Source organism: Sturnus vulgaris, chromosome W, assembly GCF_052056855.1.
Source record: "Sturnus vulgaris isolate bStuVul1 chromosome W, bStuVul1.hap1, whole genome shotgun sequence".
NCBI classification, from domain to species: domain Eukaryota; kingdom Metazoa; phylum Chordata; class Aves; order Passeriformes; family Sturnidae; genus Sturnus; species Sturnus vulgaris.
In genome coordinates, this window is record NC_142282.1 from 45010418 (window position 1) to 45027026 (window position 16609).

Consider the following 16609-nt stretch of genomic DNA (forward strand, 5'->3'; position numbering starts at 1 on the left):
AGGCAGAGCTCTCTCTTTCTTGGTTGTTTGGTTTGACTCTTGGTTTCTTGCTATAGAGCCGAGGCAGCACGGACAGACACTTTTTCTTTTTTGACTCTCTTTTTGGGTTTTTTTTCTCAACTTGGAGAGACTGCCTTGGGGCAAATTCCGCAGGTGCCCAACTGTTGACACAGTGATGAGCAGGGTGGCCCCCACTCCAGCAAGCCAGTCTAGCTCACCATTGGTGCCCAGCCAAGGGGAGAAGACCATGAGCTGCCCCAGCCCAGCCACCTTGCTTTGCCTGCTCCTGTCATCTCCTGCTGCAAGGAAGGTGAAGTCCCTCTGTGAGTTTCTAGCCCTTGATCCAGAAAATACCAGTTGGAGCTCAAGAAGTCAGGGAGATAAGCAGAGTGGAGGGGGACATGGGGGGAAGACTGACACTGTCTTTCCCTTTGTCCTTCTAACCACATGCTTGATTGTGGAGCGCCATCTTGGGAGGATGTGCCCGGCATTTTGGGTCTCTGTTCTTCAGGGGACTCCACGAGATTTAGCAATGTTTTATCTAGCAGTTATTTACTGGTTTGGTTGTTTTGGGGATTTTGCGTGTTGCTATTTCACTTGCTAGTAAACTCTTACTGTTTCACTTATATCTACTTGTATTCATTCCTCATTGGTGGAAAGGGATTTGTTTGAACCTATAAAAGGAGGCAACTCATTCCAGAGTGTTGTCTTTAATTTGTCTCAAACCAAGACAAATTTGGCACCCAACTTAAGGGGCATGAGAGAGAAAGTGGAAAAATTACAATTTTGTCTGGAACATTTTATATTTGATACAGAACTCACCGGCCAACATGCTGCCCCATTTAATCACGGGTCTCTGGCACCTAGGATTATATACATCTCCATATATATGGTACAATTTGCCCGGGATACGGTTCTTTTTCAGATCGGGGACACAAACCAAGATTGCATTGTTGATACACTCTGTGATATCAGTTTATGTTAAGATAATATCAGAGGCAGTGAGATGTGTGCTGTTTTGTTTGTCCTGGTCTCAGATGCGACTTCTGGGGGTTTAGTAATAATCACCTCCAGCCTGTTGGAAGAAAAGTAGGGGATAATTTTTCCCAGACTTTTATGTCCTTCTCCCTCTTCAGGTCTGACACATCACCTTTTGAGAATGTTCATTTCCTTTTGGATCTTAAAGACACCATGTTTTTGTTGTTAATTCTGTTAACTCTCCTCTATATGGACTACAACACATTTAGAATCAGGGCTGAGATTTCCAGGGTGGTTGCTCAGAGATCTGCCCCAGTGGTGGAAAATCCAGAGTGGCATGGGATGTGAGAGAATATAGGCCAGGTTCTGAAGAAAAACTCAGCCCTGATAGTTTGGAATTTCACCCCTGAACAATTTCAGAACCCAGCTGAGGTAGAGAAATATCTGAAAGAAAATTGCAATGACAGCTTCAAAGAGGGACAGCTCATTGCACTGTGCTGGGTTCTGGCTAATGCTTATCACACACTGCTCAATACCATATAGCAGCACCTACAGCCAGAGGGTAAGGAGAACAAATCGGAGGACACCATGGTCACTCATGCTGCAATTAAACCAGAAGGGCAGACTAAGCCAATAGCAGTTGCCCCCATCCAGAAAAGGAACTATAAGACCAAATCCATTCCACCCAATGGATGATAACGGGGATGCAGGACCCTCACAGGAAGCAGAGGAATCACAACCAGAAATAGTCACCGAATCTTCATCCTTAGAAAGTCTCTGCAATCTCAGGAAAGACCTCACCCGACAACACGACAAATCTATATTGAGCTTGTTGATCTGAGTCTGGTACACTGCAGGTGATGGTTCACTTTTGGATGGTATTAAAGCAAGGCACTTGGGATCTCTGCTGTGTCATGAGTATCAACCAGGGGATTGTGAGGAGGTCCGAACCCCTCAGCCTCTGGGCACAACTCTTGGCCATTGTGAAGGAGAGATACCTTTGCCCAGAAGATCTCCAGCTGCAGCAAAGCCCTCAGAAGACCATGGAGCAATGAATTCAATGCTTCTGAGAATGGGCTGTGCTAGAAATCCTTTTCTCAAATGACAACAAAACCACTAAGATTCCAGACCTGGTAAAATGTACAACACTGATGTGGCTCAAACTCGCATGATACAGGCATACTCCCATTTCCTAGCATTGCTGCATTGGAATGAGGAAAACAAGACAGTGGGTACTATGGCTTCCTCTTGTTAGCCATTCAGGCACAGGGAGGGGCTTTCTCCGCCCATTGTAGATGATTTAAAGAAGGCTTTAGGAAGCAGATGACCTAGAGTGGGCAAACAGGGGTGTGGCATGTCTTTGGAGGCTTTGCACAGCAGTTTGCGCAGGCAGGGCAAGCAGATAGGGTTGCAGCCATCCTCCTGGTAGTGGGGTTTTATTTTGTGTTGGGGCTTTGGTTGCTTGGTTGGTTTTGGGTTTTTTGTTCTCACCAGTGGTCTCCAAATGATCAAAAGCTATAGCTAGTAAAAGCGTACCAACCCAAACAGAACCCCTCAAGAAGGACACATCTGTCAAGACCCCTTCCTGCAAGGAGTGTTTGAGCCTGTCAGTAGTACCAGGGGATGGTGCAAAAGATGCCTGCATGCGGTGTAAACAGGTGAATGATCTGCTCTGTTTGGTGGTGGATCTTAAGGAGGAAGTAAAAAGACTAAGGAGTATTAGTGAAAGTGAAAGGGAAATAGACTGGTGGAGTATCACCCTTCCATCCCTGAGAGAAGCTTACCAGGAATCGGAGGATTCCCATGCCTATTACCATCAGGCAGAAGGAGGAGACCTAGAAGATGGAGTGGAAATGGGTCCCTACTCAGGGAGTTAATAAAAATACATCCTAACCCCCATCACCTACCCAGGTGCCACTTCAGAATAGGTATAAGGCCCTGGATGAGGAGGGTCAGCCAGATGACATCAAAGAAAATTATCTGCCTGGAGAGCCTCCCAATTGCACTTTGTCTGTCAGATGGATCACTATCTCTAGTATTAAAAAGAAAAGAAGAGTAGTAAGTGACTCCCTTCTGAGGGGAACAGAGGGCCCCATATGTTGACCACACCCATCCCACAGGGAAGTCTGCTGCCTCCCTGGGGCCCAGGTACAGGATATCACTGGGACACTCCCTTAGCTGATTCAGCCCTCTGATTATTACCCACTGCTGATACTCCAGGCAGTGATGAGACTGAAAAGAAGAGCACCAGGGCAATTAAAAGGGACTTCAAGGCTCTGGGTCGATTGGTTGATGGGGCAGAAGCACAAGTGGTGTTCTTCTCAGTCCCTTCGACAGCAGGGACAAATGACAAAAGAAACAGGAGAACCCACATTATCAAAAAGTGGCTCAAGGGTTGATGCCATCAGCAGAATTTTGGGTTCTTTGATCATGGGGCAACTTTTATGGCACCTGGCCTGCTAGACCCAGATGGGCTCCATCTGTCTAATAAGGACAAAAGGATTCTAGCCCATGAATTGGCAGGACTCATTTAGAGGGCTATAAACTAGGTTCAAAGGAGGAAGGCGATTAAACCAGGCTCTCCAGAAAGAAGCCCAGAGGTAGTAAGCCAGAGTCAGGGGTGAAATCAGCAGCCAAGTTGAAGTGCACGTACACTAATGCACACAGCATGGGTAACAAAGAAGAGGAGCTGGAGGCCATGGTACAGCAAGAAAGCTATGATGTAGTCACCATCATGGAAATGTGATGGGACGACTCGCATAACTGGAGTGCTGTGATGGATGGCTACAAGCCCTTCAGAAGAGACAGGCAAGGGAGAAGAGGTGAAGGGGTGACTCTTTATATTAGTGAGGCTCTCGATGCCATGGAAATTGAAATTAATGATGATAAGGTCGAGTTCCTACGGGTGAGAATCAGGGGGAAGGCCAACAAGGCTGACATCCTGGTGGGAGTCTGTTGTAGAGAACCCAACCAGGATGAAGAGGTGGATAACTTATTCTACAAGCAGCTGGAGGATGTTTCAGGACCACCAGCCCTTTTTCTTGTAGGTGACTTTAACCTACCAGATATCTGCTGGGAACTCAACACAGCAGAGAAGAGGCGGTCTAGGAGGTTCATAGAGTGTGTGGAGAACAACTTTTTGTCCCAGCTAGTGAATGAGCCTACCAAGGGAAGGACTATGTTAGACCTGTTGTTTGCAAAGAGAAGGGCTGGTGGGAGATGTGGTGGTTGGAGGCCATCTGGGGCATAGTGACCATGAAATTAAAGAGTTTTTCAGTATCTGATGAAACAAGGAGGGGCATCAACGAAATTTCTACACTGGACTTCTGGAGGACAGACTTTGGCCTATACAAGAGACTTATTTGGAGAGTTCCTTGGGAAGCAGCCCTTAAAAACAAAGGAGTTCAGGAAAGGTGGGTGTGCTTCAAAACAGAAATCTTGAGGACACAAGAACAGACTGTCCCTGCATGCCAAAAGATTAGCTGATGAGGAAAATGTCCAGCCTGGATGGGCAAGGAGCTTTTGAAGGAACTAAGGGAAAAAAAGAGGGTGTATCACCTATAGAATGAGGATCAGGTACCTCAGGAAATGCTTAAGGGAGTTGTTAGGTCATGTAGAAAAAATTAGAGAGGCAAAAGCCCAGTGAGAGCTCAATCTGGTCACTTCTGTGAAGGATAATAAAAAATATTTTTATAAACACATTATTGGCAAAAGAAATGGCAAAGACAACCTTCATTCTCTATTATATGCAGGAGGGAATTTAGTAACTGCAGATGAGTAAAAAGCAGAGGTACTTGACACCTTCTTTGCCTCAATTTTCAACAGAAAGACAGATTGTCCTCAGGAAAACTGTCTTCCTGGGCTGGTAGATGGTGTCAGGGAGCAGAATGGTCCCCCTGTTATCCAGGAGGAGGCAGTCAGAGAACTGCTGAGCCACTTAGATGCTCACAAATCCATGGGACCAGATGAGATCAATCCGAGGGTGATGAGGGAGCTGGCAGATGAACTTCCGAAGCTGCTCTCCATCATTTATCATCAGTCCTGGCTAACCAGGGAGTTTTCAGATGACTGGAGGCTGGCCAATGTGATGCCCATCCACAAGAAGGGATGGAAGGAGGATCTGAGAAACTACAGGCCTTTCAGCCTAATCTCAGTGCCTGGCAAGATTATGGACCAGATCATCTTGAGTGCCATCACATGGCACCTACAGGATGGCCAGTGTATCAGACCAACCTGATCTCCTTTTATGACCAGGTGATCCACCTGGTGGATGCGAGGAAAGCTATGGATGCTGTCTACCTGGACTTCAGCAAGGCCTTTCACATTGTCTCCCACAGCATACTCCTGAAAAAGCTGGCAGCCCACAGCTTGGACAGGAGCACTCTTTGCTGAGTTAAGAACTGGCTGGATGGCCGGGCCCAGAGAGTGGTGGTGAATGGTGCTGCATCCAGTTGGCGGCCAGTTACTAGTGGTGTCCCCCAGGGATCAGTATTGCACCCTCTCCTGTTTAATATCTTTATTGATGATCTGGGTGAGGGGATTGAATCTGCCATCAGCAAATTTGCAGATGACACCAAGCTGGGAGAGTGTGTTGATCTGCTGGATGATAGGAGGGCTCTGCAGAGAGACCTGGACAGGCTGGATGGATGGGCCGAGTCCAACAATCCGAGGTTTAACAAGTCCAAGTGCCAAGTCCTGCACTTTAGCCAAAACAACCCCCTGCAGGACTACAGTCTGGGTACAGAGTGGCTGGAGACCGGCCAGGCAGAAATGGACCTGGGGTACTGATCGACAGCTAACTGAACATGAGCCAGCAGCATACCCTGGTGACCAAGAAGGCCAATGGCATCCTGGCCTGTATCAGGAATAGTGTGGCCAGCAGGAGCAGTGAGGTCATTCTTCCCCTGTACTCAGCATTGGTGAGGCCATACCTTGAGTACTGTGTCCAGTTCTGGGTCCCTCAGTTTAGGAAGGACGTTGAGATGCTCAAACTTGTCCGGAGGAGGGCAACAAGGCTGATGAAGGGCCTGGAACAGAAGCCCTATAAAGAACGGTTGAGGCAGCTGGGGTTGTTTAGCCTGGAAAAAAAAGGAAACTTAGGGGTGGCCTTATCAGTTCCTACAACTACCTGAAAGGTGGTTGTAGTCAAGTGGAGGTCAGTCTCTTCTCCCAGGCAACCACTGACAGAATGAAAGAAGAGTCTTAAGCTGCACCAGAGGAAGTTTATGTTAGACATCAGGGAAAAATTCTTCACAGAAAGAGTGGTTCGGCTTTGAAATAGGCTGCCCTTGGATGTGGTGGAATCACTGTCCCTGGACGTGTTTAAAAAAAGACTGGACGTGGCACTCAGTGCCATGGTTTAGTTGATAAGGTGGTCTTAGGTCATAGGTTTGACTTGATTATCTTAAAGGTCTTTTCCAACCTAGTTAATTCTGTGATTCTATAACAAGAAGGCTCCAGACGTATGAAGACATTGTCCATGCCTCGACAAGAGCCCAAATTCTGGCTGTGGAAACAGACTTGACCAAGTGTATGCAGAAATTGGAAAACAGGATTGAAGAGACCCATCAGAAACTCAGGAAGGAGCTTAAAGCTTTCCAAGTCTCATCAGTACAGACCAGAGCCCCTGTTATCAGAAGCAGACATTGCCTAGCCAGGGAGAGGAGGTACACTCCATGAGCCAACCCATGGTTCCTCCTGTGTGAAAATGGGGAAGAGAGAAGATGGGATGAAAAACCCACTTTTGTCCTTACAGAACAGGTGCATAAGCTAAATGAGGAAGCTACTAACAAAAGGAGTCCTACCAGAATGAATGTATCTCCAGAGTCTTGCGACCAAGCTGCTAGACATAACAGAAGGCAGGATGACATGTCAGATCCCCTTCAAGGAACCTCCAGAATGTATGCTCAGGGAGGGAACAATAGCCAGAACTAGAGGAGCCCTGCCTCTAGCCAGGTAGAGGCCAGGGAAAATCGAGTCTATTGGACTGTGTGACTACAATGGCCTGGCACATCAGAACCACAAAAATACAAGGCTTTGGTTGACACTGGCACACAGTGTACTCCAATATCATTGGGACATGTGTTGATTTGGCACAGCCTTTTTTTGGTAGTGGGGGGGGGGGGGCACAGGAGTGGCTTCTGTGAGAAGCTACTAGAAATTCCCACCATGTCTGACAGAACCAATCTGATGGTTCTGAAGATGGACATGCTTCTGGCCCAATTAGAGATGTTGGTAATGCCTCTGTGATAACATATTTAAGAAGAAAATCAAAACAGCGCACTTGAAGTTTTTTCCAGTAGGTGGCAAAGCGCTGTTGCCAGGGGCCATTCCTGGTGCGGCGCACAACATTGGGCCTTGCTTGCCTGGCAACCCCTAGCTGGCTGCACTGTGGGCAGAGGGGCGGTAGCAGCTGGTTCTTCTTCCCGGCGTCCCACATGAAGAGAGATGTTGAGTAGCGCCAGTGCCACGGTGGCTGCCACTGCCTGTGCGGTGGTGGCATGGCCGTGTGGCTGGTGGTGAGAACATGGCAGGCAGCTCCCTGATGTGGTGCCTGGATGGCATCGGCCTCTCAGCATTGTGGGATCCTGCAGAAACCTTTGGATTGGTGGAGCTTGTTGGCGGAGGTGCTGTCACTGAAACTGAAGGAAAAACAAAAAACCCTCCAACATTTTTAAGTTAGAGAGTTGAGGCATTACTTTATTATCTGGCCAGGATGTGCTAAGGAAAATATTCCAGACACACATGTTTTTGCAGGATTTTCCCCCAAACTTTATACAGTCAAAACCCAGAGATGCACTGTTTCAAAGTTCATTGGTCCAAAGTTGAGCAACCCCCAGTATTCAGTTTCCCATTGGATCCGAATTTCCTCACCTCCAATGTTAATTAGATCTTCATTCTTCGATTTTCTTATCAGTCTTTTCTGGACCAGATGATGTTCCATTGATGGCCTTTTATCTTTCTGGGTATCTTTGGGCTACTCCCAGTCTGTTGGTATGCTAAACCCATCTCCTTATAGTGATGCTATATCTCTTAAAAAAATAGAGAAAATTCCTTTCCCCAAGGCAAAGTCAAGTTAAGCCTCACTAGACAGGCAAAATAAAAATTAAAAGTTATATTGCTTCCAACAGTGCCTACTGGCAGCAGTTTTTCTTCTGATCAGAGAAGAGGAGGAAGTGAGAACATGTGAGGGAAAACAACATGGCAGCACCAAGGTCAGTGGAAAAGAAGGAGGGGGAGGAGGTGCTCCAAGCATCAGAGCAGAGATTCCTCTGCAAGCCGTAATGACTATGGTGACACAAACTGTCCCCCTGTAATGCACGAAGTCCATGGGGGATGCAGAGATCCACTCACAGCCTGTGGGAAAAGTGCTCACCCCAGAGTGGGTGGATGCCAAGGAAAGCTGTGACCCAGTGGGAGACCTGAATAGAGAGAGAGGGTCCCTGCTTCCAGAGATAGAGAACCTTTACTTCCAAACTAGAGCAGCCTATCCTTAAAAGACTGCACCCCATGGACAAGTCACCCATGCCACAACAGTTTTGGGAAGACTGTTTGCCCGTGGGAGGGACCCCATGGCATAGCAGAAAAAAGACTCCTCTCCCTGAACAAACAGAAAAAGATCTGGAATGACAAACTGACTAAAACCCCCATGCCCTGTCTTCCTGCACTGTCAGTGGGAGGGAGGGACTGGGAGGGAAAAGGGTGTTTTAAAGGCTTATTTTACTTCTCATTATCCTCCTCTGACTGTTAATAATAAATTTACTTTACACCTTTAAATTTGAACCTGTTTTGCCCTTAGAGTGTTTTTTTCTCCCTGTCCTTATCTCAACTCAGGAGCCCTTCGTTAATTTTTTTCCTCTCCTCTGACCCAACTGTAGCAGGAGAAGGTAAGCCAACAACTTTTGTGAGTGTTTGGCCAGTGTCAAACCACAACGGCAGAACCTGTTTCTATTACTGGGGTGACAGAGGGGTTTCAGCATTTTACTTTGTTTGAAGCTGAGGTGAGCTTGACTGGCAAGGAGGGGAAAAATCCACCCTATTGTGACTGGTCCAGAGGCTTTGTGCATCCTTGGTATAGATTACCTCTGTAGTGGTTATTTCAAAGACCCAAAAGGACTCAGGTGGGCTTTTGGGATAGCTGCAGTGGAGACAAAAGGCATTAGACAGTTGAACACTCTGCCTAGTCTCTCAGAGAAACTTTCTGCAGTAGGACTCCTGTTGGTTGAAGAACATCTTGTACTGATTGCCATAAGAGCAGTGCATCGTCCACAATACTGCACAAACCAAGACTATGTAATTCCCATCCATAAGATGATCCATGAACTGGAGACCCAGAGACTTGTCAGTAAGACTCACTCACTCTTCAACAGCCCCATTTGGCCTGTGCATAAATCTAATGGAGAATGGAGACTAACTGAACTATTGTGGCTTGAATCAAGTCACACTATCACTGAGTGCTGCCAGGACAGACATGCTCAAACTTCAGTATGAACTGGAGTCCAAGGCAGCAAAGTGGTGCCACTACTGACATTGTTAATGCATTTTTCTCCATTCCTCTGGCAGCAGAGCACAGGACACAGTTTGCTTTCACCTGGAGGAGTGCGTAGTGTACTTGGAATTGACTGCCCCAGGAGTGGAAGCACAGTCCAACCATTTTCCATGGACTGATTCTGCCTGTACTGGAAAAGGGTGAGGCTCCAGAACACTAGCAATACATTGATGACATCATTGTATGGGGGAACATGGAAGAGGAAGTTTTTGAGAAAGGGAAGAAAATAATCCAGATTCTCCTGAAAGTGGATTTTGCCATCACACAAAGTAAAGTCAATGGCCTGCCCAGGAAATTCAGTTCCTAGGGATGAAGTGGCAAGACGGATGCAGACAAATTCCAACAGCTCATGAGTTAAGGACAGGCAGAGATCACTCACCAATTACCATCATGGGCAAAACAGACTTGGCTCGGGAAATTAATTTAATTAATTACCAATCAAGTCATAAAAGGATAATAAGAAATAAAACCAAATTTTAAAACACCTTCCCCCCAACTCTCCATTCTTCCCAGGTTCAACTTCATTCCCAGTTTTTGATTCCTCCTTCCCCTGAGCAGCAGCAGGGGGTTTAGAGTTGTGGTCAGTTCATTACGTCGTTTCTCTGTTCCTTCATCCTCCCATTCTTCTGCTCTAGCGTGAGGTCCATCCCACAGGAGACAGTCTTCCATGAACTTCTCCAACATGAGTCCTTCCCACAAGCTGCAGTTCTTCACAAACTTCTTCAGCAGGAGCCCCTTCCACAGGGTACAGTCCTTCAGGCACAGTCTGCTCCAACATGGGTCCCCAGCAGGGTCACAAGTCCTGCCAGCAAACTGCTCTAGCGTGAACTCCTCTCTACATGGGTCCAGAGGTCCTTGTCAGGACCCTGCTCCAGCATGAACTCCCACAGGGTCACAGCCTCCTTTGCATATCCACCTGCTCTGGCATGGGTCTCCTCCACAGGCTGCAGGAGGATCTCTGCTCTGCCATGAACCTCCATGTGCTGCAGGGGCACAGCTGCCTTACCATGGTCTTCACCATGGGCTACAGGGGAATCTCAGCTCCAGTGCCTGGAGCACCTCCTGCCCCTCCTTCTCCACTGACCTTGGGGCCTGCAGACTTGTTCCTCTCATATCCTCACTCCTCTTTTCTGGCTGCTGTGTGCAGCAGTTTTTTTTTCACTTTTGGAATACGTTATCCCAGAGTTGCTACCACTGTTACTGATTAGCATGGCCTTGGCCAGCAGTGCGTATATGTGAGCCGCCTGGCATTGGCTCTATCAGACATAGGGGAAGCTTCTGGCAGCTTCTCACAGAAGCCATCACTGTACTGCCTCTGCTACCAAAACCTTGCTGTGCAAACTCAATATAATTTTATAGATTCTCTTGCAGTCAGTCTGAAAGGAAATGTTTTAATATTTTTCAAAAGTAGTTTGCAGAACATTTAATTTAGATGTACAGTAACAATTTGGGAAAAAAAATTAATTTCACCACTTATTATCTTTTTTAAAAAGTTTTTTTCAGCTCCCTGCCATTTCAAAATTTGCATGTGTTTTTTAAACCCTTATCTATAGCAAAAAGGTCAACTGGTTCTGTGGTAATGCAGGTACTAACAGTATTGGACTGAGATATCACTAAAAAATATGGACACCATTTGACTAGTATATGTTTATACTGTGGCTGACTGTATAAAATAGATTTTTCTAAAAGAAAATTGGAGTTACTTCTCAGTTTCAAATTTGCTTGTGGGAAAAGGTTTTTAAGGATATACATGAGGAAATTGAATATGTGAATGGACAGATTTTTCAGGGGTTGCAAAGGAGTCTCTTGCACAGTGGGTTGTCTGCAAGGGAGAACAGAGTATTCAGGTAGTTTCTAAACTACCTTCAGGAAGTTTCTAAGAACCCTATCTGTCCCTTCTTGAATGCTTATCATCTTTTGTGGTCTTTATGCAGAGCTTTCTGTGTGCTGTTCTTGAATACCATATGAATCAGCAGCGTGCATGGTGCTTTACCCATCTGATAAATAAAACTGCAGCAACAATATTTTTAATATTATTCATTGAGACTGGCTTTATTAAGAGAACTGCTTTCTTAAGTTTCACTGCAATTAATTTATGCAATCCAGTAGGTCTTTTTTAATTTCTGTCATTTACTAGCTAGGTTAGCCAGTAGAAAACAGCCTTTTATGAATGCATCCCAAGCAGATGGTACAACTGTCTGGGTGTGCTGAAACAGATGCCATATATAGAAGTCTTTTCTACATAAAATCAAATTATGTCCGTTTCACATTCTAATGTAAGTTTTCTTTGCTTCCTGCAATGCTAGATTGAACTACATGAGAACTGTGTTGTATGATTTCTTTCCCCTTGGGAAAGGAATGAAAATTAGAACTCTCATATAAAGCTATCCCAGTGAGAGGAAATATACATAAATATGCTTTGGAGAGGATTTGACAATATAACAGTAGTGATATAGTTGAGATGCAGGTTGAAATGTCAAACCTACTTTTAAGGTCAGGGTTAACACCTGAATAAGTGTATTCAGTAATGTTTCTCCAGTGTTCAGATAATCTCATTAAGTCATTATTCCTTAAGAATGACAGTTATTTCTCAGCAGGGTATCAAATTAAGGTTTTTTCACTAAACACCTGTGCTGATTTTGCCTGAGCTACAGTTCATTTTCTTCACAGGAGCTAATATGGGGCTGTGTTTTGAATTTATGCAGAAAAAGAGTGTTGATAATACAGAGATGTTTTAGTTATTGATAAGCATCACTTGCACAGTGTCACAGCCTTTTTCGCTTCTCATCCCACCCCACCAGCCAGTAGGCTGGGGATGCACAGAAAGGTGGGAAGGGACACAGCTGGGAAAACTGACCAAAGGGGAATATTCCATACCATATTGGGTCATGCTCAGCATATAAAGCTGAGGGAAGAAGAAGGAAGAGGGGGATTCTCAGAGTTATGGCATTTTGTCTCAGCAAAGCTATGATTACAACAGAAAAGCTATGATGTAGTTGCCATCACGGAAACGTGGTGGGATGACTCAGCTGGAGTGCTGCACTGGATGGCTACAAGCTCTTCTGAAGAGACAGAAAAGGGAGAAGAGGTGGAGGGGTGGCCCTTTATATTAGGGAGGCTTTTGATGCCATGGATATTGAAACTAATGACAATGAAGTTGAATGCCTATGGGTAAGAATTAAGGGGGGAAGGCCAACAAGGCTGACATACTACTGAGACTCTGTTATTCTCCACCCAACCGGAAAGCAGAGGTGGACAATTTATTCTATAAGCAGCTGAGGAATGTTTCAGGATCACCAGCCCTTTTTCTTGTAGGTGACTTTAACCTACCAGATATCTGCTGGGAACTTAATACAGCAGAAAAGAGGCATACAAGGAAGTTCATAGAGTGTGTGGAGGACAATTTTTTGTCCCAGCTGGTGAATGAGCCTACCAGGGGAAGGACTATGTTAGATCTGTTGTTTGCAAATAGAGATGGGCTGGTGGGAGATGTGGTGGTTGGAGGCTGCTTGGGGCATAGTGATCATGAAATTAAGAGAGTTTTCAATATTTGATGAAACAAGGAGGGGCATCAATGAAATTTCTACACTGGACTTCTGGAGGACAGATTTTGGCCTATACAAGAGACTTATTTGGAGAGTTCCTTGGGAAGCAGCCCTTAAAAACAAAGGAGTTCAGGAAAGGTGGGCGTGCTTCAAAACAGAAATCTTGAGGACATAGGAACAGACTGTCCCTGCATGCCAAAAGATGAGTCAATGAGGCAAACATCCAGTCTGGATGGGGCAACAAGTTTTTGAAGGAATTTAGGAATAAAAATAAGATGTATCATCTTTGGAAGGACAGTCAGGTCTCTCAGGTAGTATTTAACGGGGTTGCTAGGTCATGTAGGAAAAAAATTAGGGAGGCCAAAGCTCAGTTTGAACTTAATTTGGCAACTTTTGCAAATGATAACAAAAAATGCTTTCATAAATACATTAATGGCAAATGGAAGGGTAAGACCAACCTTTGTTCTCTACTGGATGCGGGAAGAGAACTTAGTAACTGCAGATGAGGAGAAGGCCGAAGTGCTTAATGCCTTCTTTGCCTCAGTCTTTAGTGGGAAGATGGCTTGTCCTCAGGACAACTGTCCTCCTGGGTTGGTAGATGGTTTCAGGGAGCAGAATGGTCCCCCTGTTATCCAGGAGGAGGCAGTCAGAGAACTGCTGAGCCACTTGGATGTTCATAAATCTATGGAACCAGATGGGATCCATCCCAGGGTGATGAGGGAGCTGTCAGATGAGCTTGCAAAGCCACTCTCCATCATTTACCAACAGTCCTGGCTCACTGGTGAGGTTCTAGATGAATGAAAGCTGGCCAATGTGATGCCCATTCACAAAAAGGGTAGGAAAGAGGATTCTGGTAATTATAGGCCAGTCAATGTGACCTCAGTACCCAGTAAGGTAATGGAAGAGTTTATATTGAGTGTCATCACAGCACTTACAGGATGGCCAGGGTCTCAGACCCAGCCAGCATGGATTTAGGAGGGGCAGGTCATGCCAGACCAACCTGGTCTCCTTTCATGACCAGAGGACCCACCTGGTGGATGTGGGAATGGCTGTGGATGTTGTCTATTTGGACTTCAGCAAGGCCTTTGACACTGTCTCCCACAGCATACTCCTGGAAAAGCTGGCAGTCCACGTCTTGAACAGGAGCACTCTTTGCTGGGTTAAGAACTGGCTGGAGGGCTGGCTCCAGAGAGTGATGTTGAACGGTGCTGCACCCAGTTGGTGGCCAGTAAGTAGTGGTGTTCCCCAGGGGTCTATGCTGGGATCAGTTCTGTTCAATATTTTTATTGACAACATGGATGAGGGTATTGAGTCTTTCATGAGTAAATTTGCAGACGACACTAAGATGGGAGCGTGTGTCGACCTGTTGGAAGGCAGGAGGGCTCTGCGGAGAGACCTGGAATGGTTGGATGGATGGACAGAGTCCAATAAGATTAAGTTTAATAAATCCAAGTGCCAAGTCCTGCATTTTGTCCAAAATAACCCCCTGCAACATTACAGGCTGGGGACGGTGTGGCTGGACAGTGCCCAGGCAGAAAGGGACCTGGGGGTACTGGTCAATAGCTGACTGAACACAAGCCAGCAGTGTGCCCTGGTGGCCAAGAAGGCCAACGGCATCCTGGCCTGTATCAGGAATAGTGTGGCCAGTAGGACCAGGAAGATAATTCTTTCCCTATACTTGGCACTGGTGAGGCCGCACCTTGAGTACTGTGTCCAGTTCTGGGTCCCTCAGTTTAGGAAGGACGTTGAGATGCTTGAGCACATCCAGAGGAGGGCAATGAGACTGGTGAGGGGCTTGGAACACAAACCCTGTTAGGAACGGCTGAGGGATCTGGGGTTGTTTAGCCTGGAGAAAAGGAGACTCAGAGGTGACTTTATCACTCTCTACAACTTCCTGAAAGGTGGTTGTAGTCAGGTGGGGGTTGGTCTCTTTCTCCAGGCAGCAACTGACAGAATGAGAGGACACAGTCTTAAGTTGCGTCAAGGGAAAGAGAGGTTGGATATTAGGAAAAAGTTTTTTACGGAAAGAGTGATAAAGTACTGGAATTGTCTTCCCGGGGAGGTGGTAGAGTCACCATCCCTGGATGTGTTTAAAAAAAGATTGGATGTGGCACTCGGTGCCATGGTTTAGTTGAGGTGTTAGGGCATGGGTTGGACTCAGTGATCTTGAAGGTCTCTTCCAACCTTGTGATTCTGTGATTCTGTCTCCCCAAGTAACTGTTACATGCAATGGAGCCCTACTTTCCTGGAGATGGCTGAACACCTGACTTCCAATTGGAGGTGGTGAATGCATTCCTTGTTTTGCTGCATGAACAGCTTTTGTTTTCCCTATTAAATTGTCCTTATGTTGGCTCATGAGTTTTCTCACTTTTAGTCTTCCAGTTCTCTCTCCCATTCCACCAGGGGACAGTGAGTGGCTGCGTGGTGCTTAGTTGCTGACTGGGTTTTAGCCATGACAACCTGTTTTGCCTATTCTGGATTTGGTGATTAGATCTCTTTGATCACATTAGGGTTGTGTGTGTGTGGTGGTTTGGGGTTATATTAGCTTCAGAGTTTTAGGGAATTTTAATGCAATGGTTGTTAAAATAAGTGTGCTAAGTGACTGTGGAAGCAAACAGAAAACAGTATCATAATTTTAGGCTTTACAGTTGATGGTATTGTGCAAAATATAAATCATTCCTTTTATAAGCTATGTGTAAAGAAGCAACAGTATCTTTTCCTTATGAAGAGCAAAAATGCAATGCATACTTTTACTATTAATTAATTTTGTCTCAGAAAATTGAGTTTGTAGATACTTGATAAGTTGAATTAAATGTGATACTTGATAAGTTGAATTAAATGTGCTTAACCAGAACTATATCACACCCAAAATTCAGACATCTATATTTGTCACCATCTCCTAATTATGGCATCATATTGCATCAGCAGAAGAATGCAATGAGTAACAAGAATAAGTCTTTGGTATTATGTTACTGGTACCAGAACTGTTATAGTTCATAAAGAAAATCAGTAACTGAGGAAAGCATTTTTTTTGCACTGTTTTGAATTATTTTTTCATCATAACCAATTATAGAATAACAGAAAGGCTTGTGTTCTTCAAAATGTTTCCTGTTTTATTGGAATCTTGCTATTTTGAGTGTTAGTCTGTGCTATATTTCATGCATCTTGCTATTCAGCAGCCCAATGCTGTTAGAGGCCAATGCATTGGACTAAAATATTAATATAATAGACTTTAAGATGAAGAAGAGTGCTGGAAAAGTATTCAAACCTTTTATTCAAAGACTATTTCACAGAATCACAGAATACTGAGTTGGAAGGCACCCACAAGGATCATTGAGTCCAACTCCTGGCCCTGTGCAGGACACTCCAAAAGTTCTACCATGTAACTGAGAGCATTGTCCAAATGCTTCTTGAACTCTGGCAGGCTTGGTGCTGTGACCACTTCCCTGGGGAGCCTGTTCCAGTGCCCAACCACCCTCTGTGTGAAGAATCTTTTCCTAATATCCAACCTAAACATGCCCTGACAACTTCAGGCCCT

At 45.4% G+C, this 16609-nt stretch overlaps 1 protein-coding gene across 3 annotated transcripts in view; it reads left to right on the forward strand.

Moving 5' to 3' along the window:
* The window catches only part of LOC148220230 (guanine nucleotide-binding protein G(q) subunit alpha), a 250727-nt gene that overhangs the window by 98768 nt on the left and 135350 nt on the right, over positions 1-16609 (forward strand). The window contains exon 2 of one of the 3 annotated variants that reach the window (XM_088155630.1): positions 14176-14299. The exons of the other annotated variants lie outside the window; for them this stretch is intronic. Within the exon in view, the coding sequence (XP_088011756.1) occupies positions 14176-14299 (124 nt within the window). The remainder of the gene's footprint in view (positions 1-14175; positions 14300-16609) is intronic. 3 annotated transcript variants of the gene reach the window in all.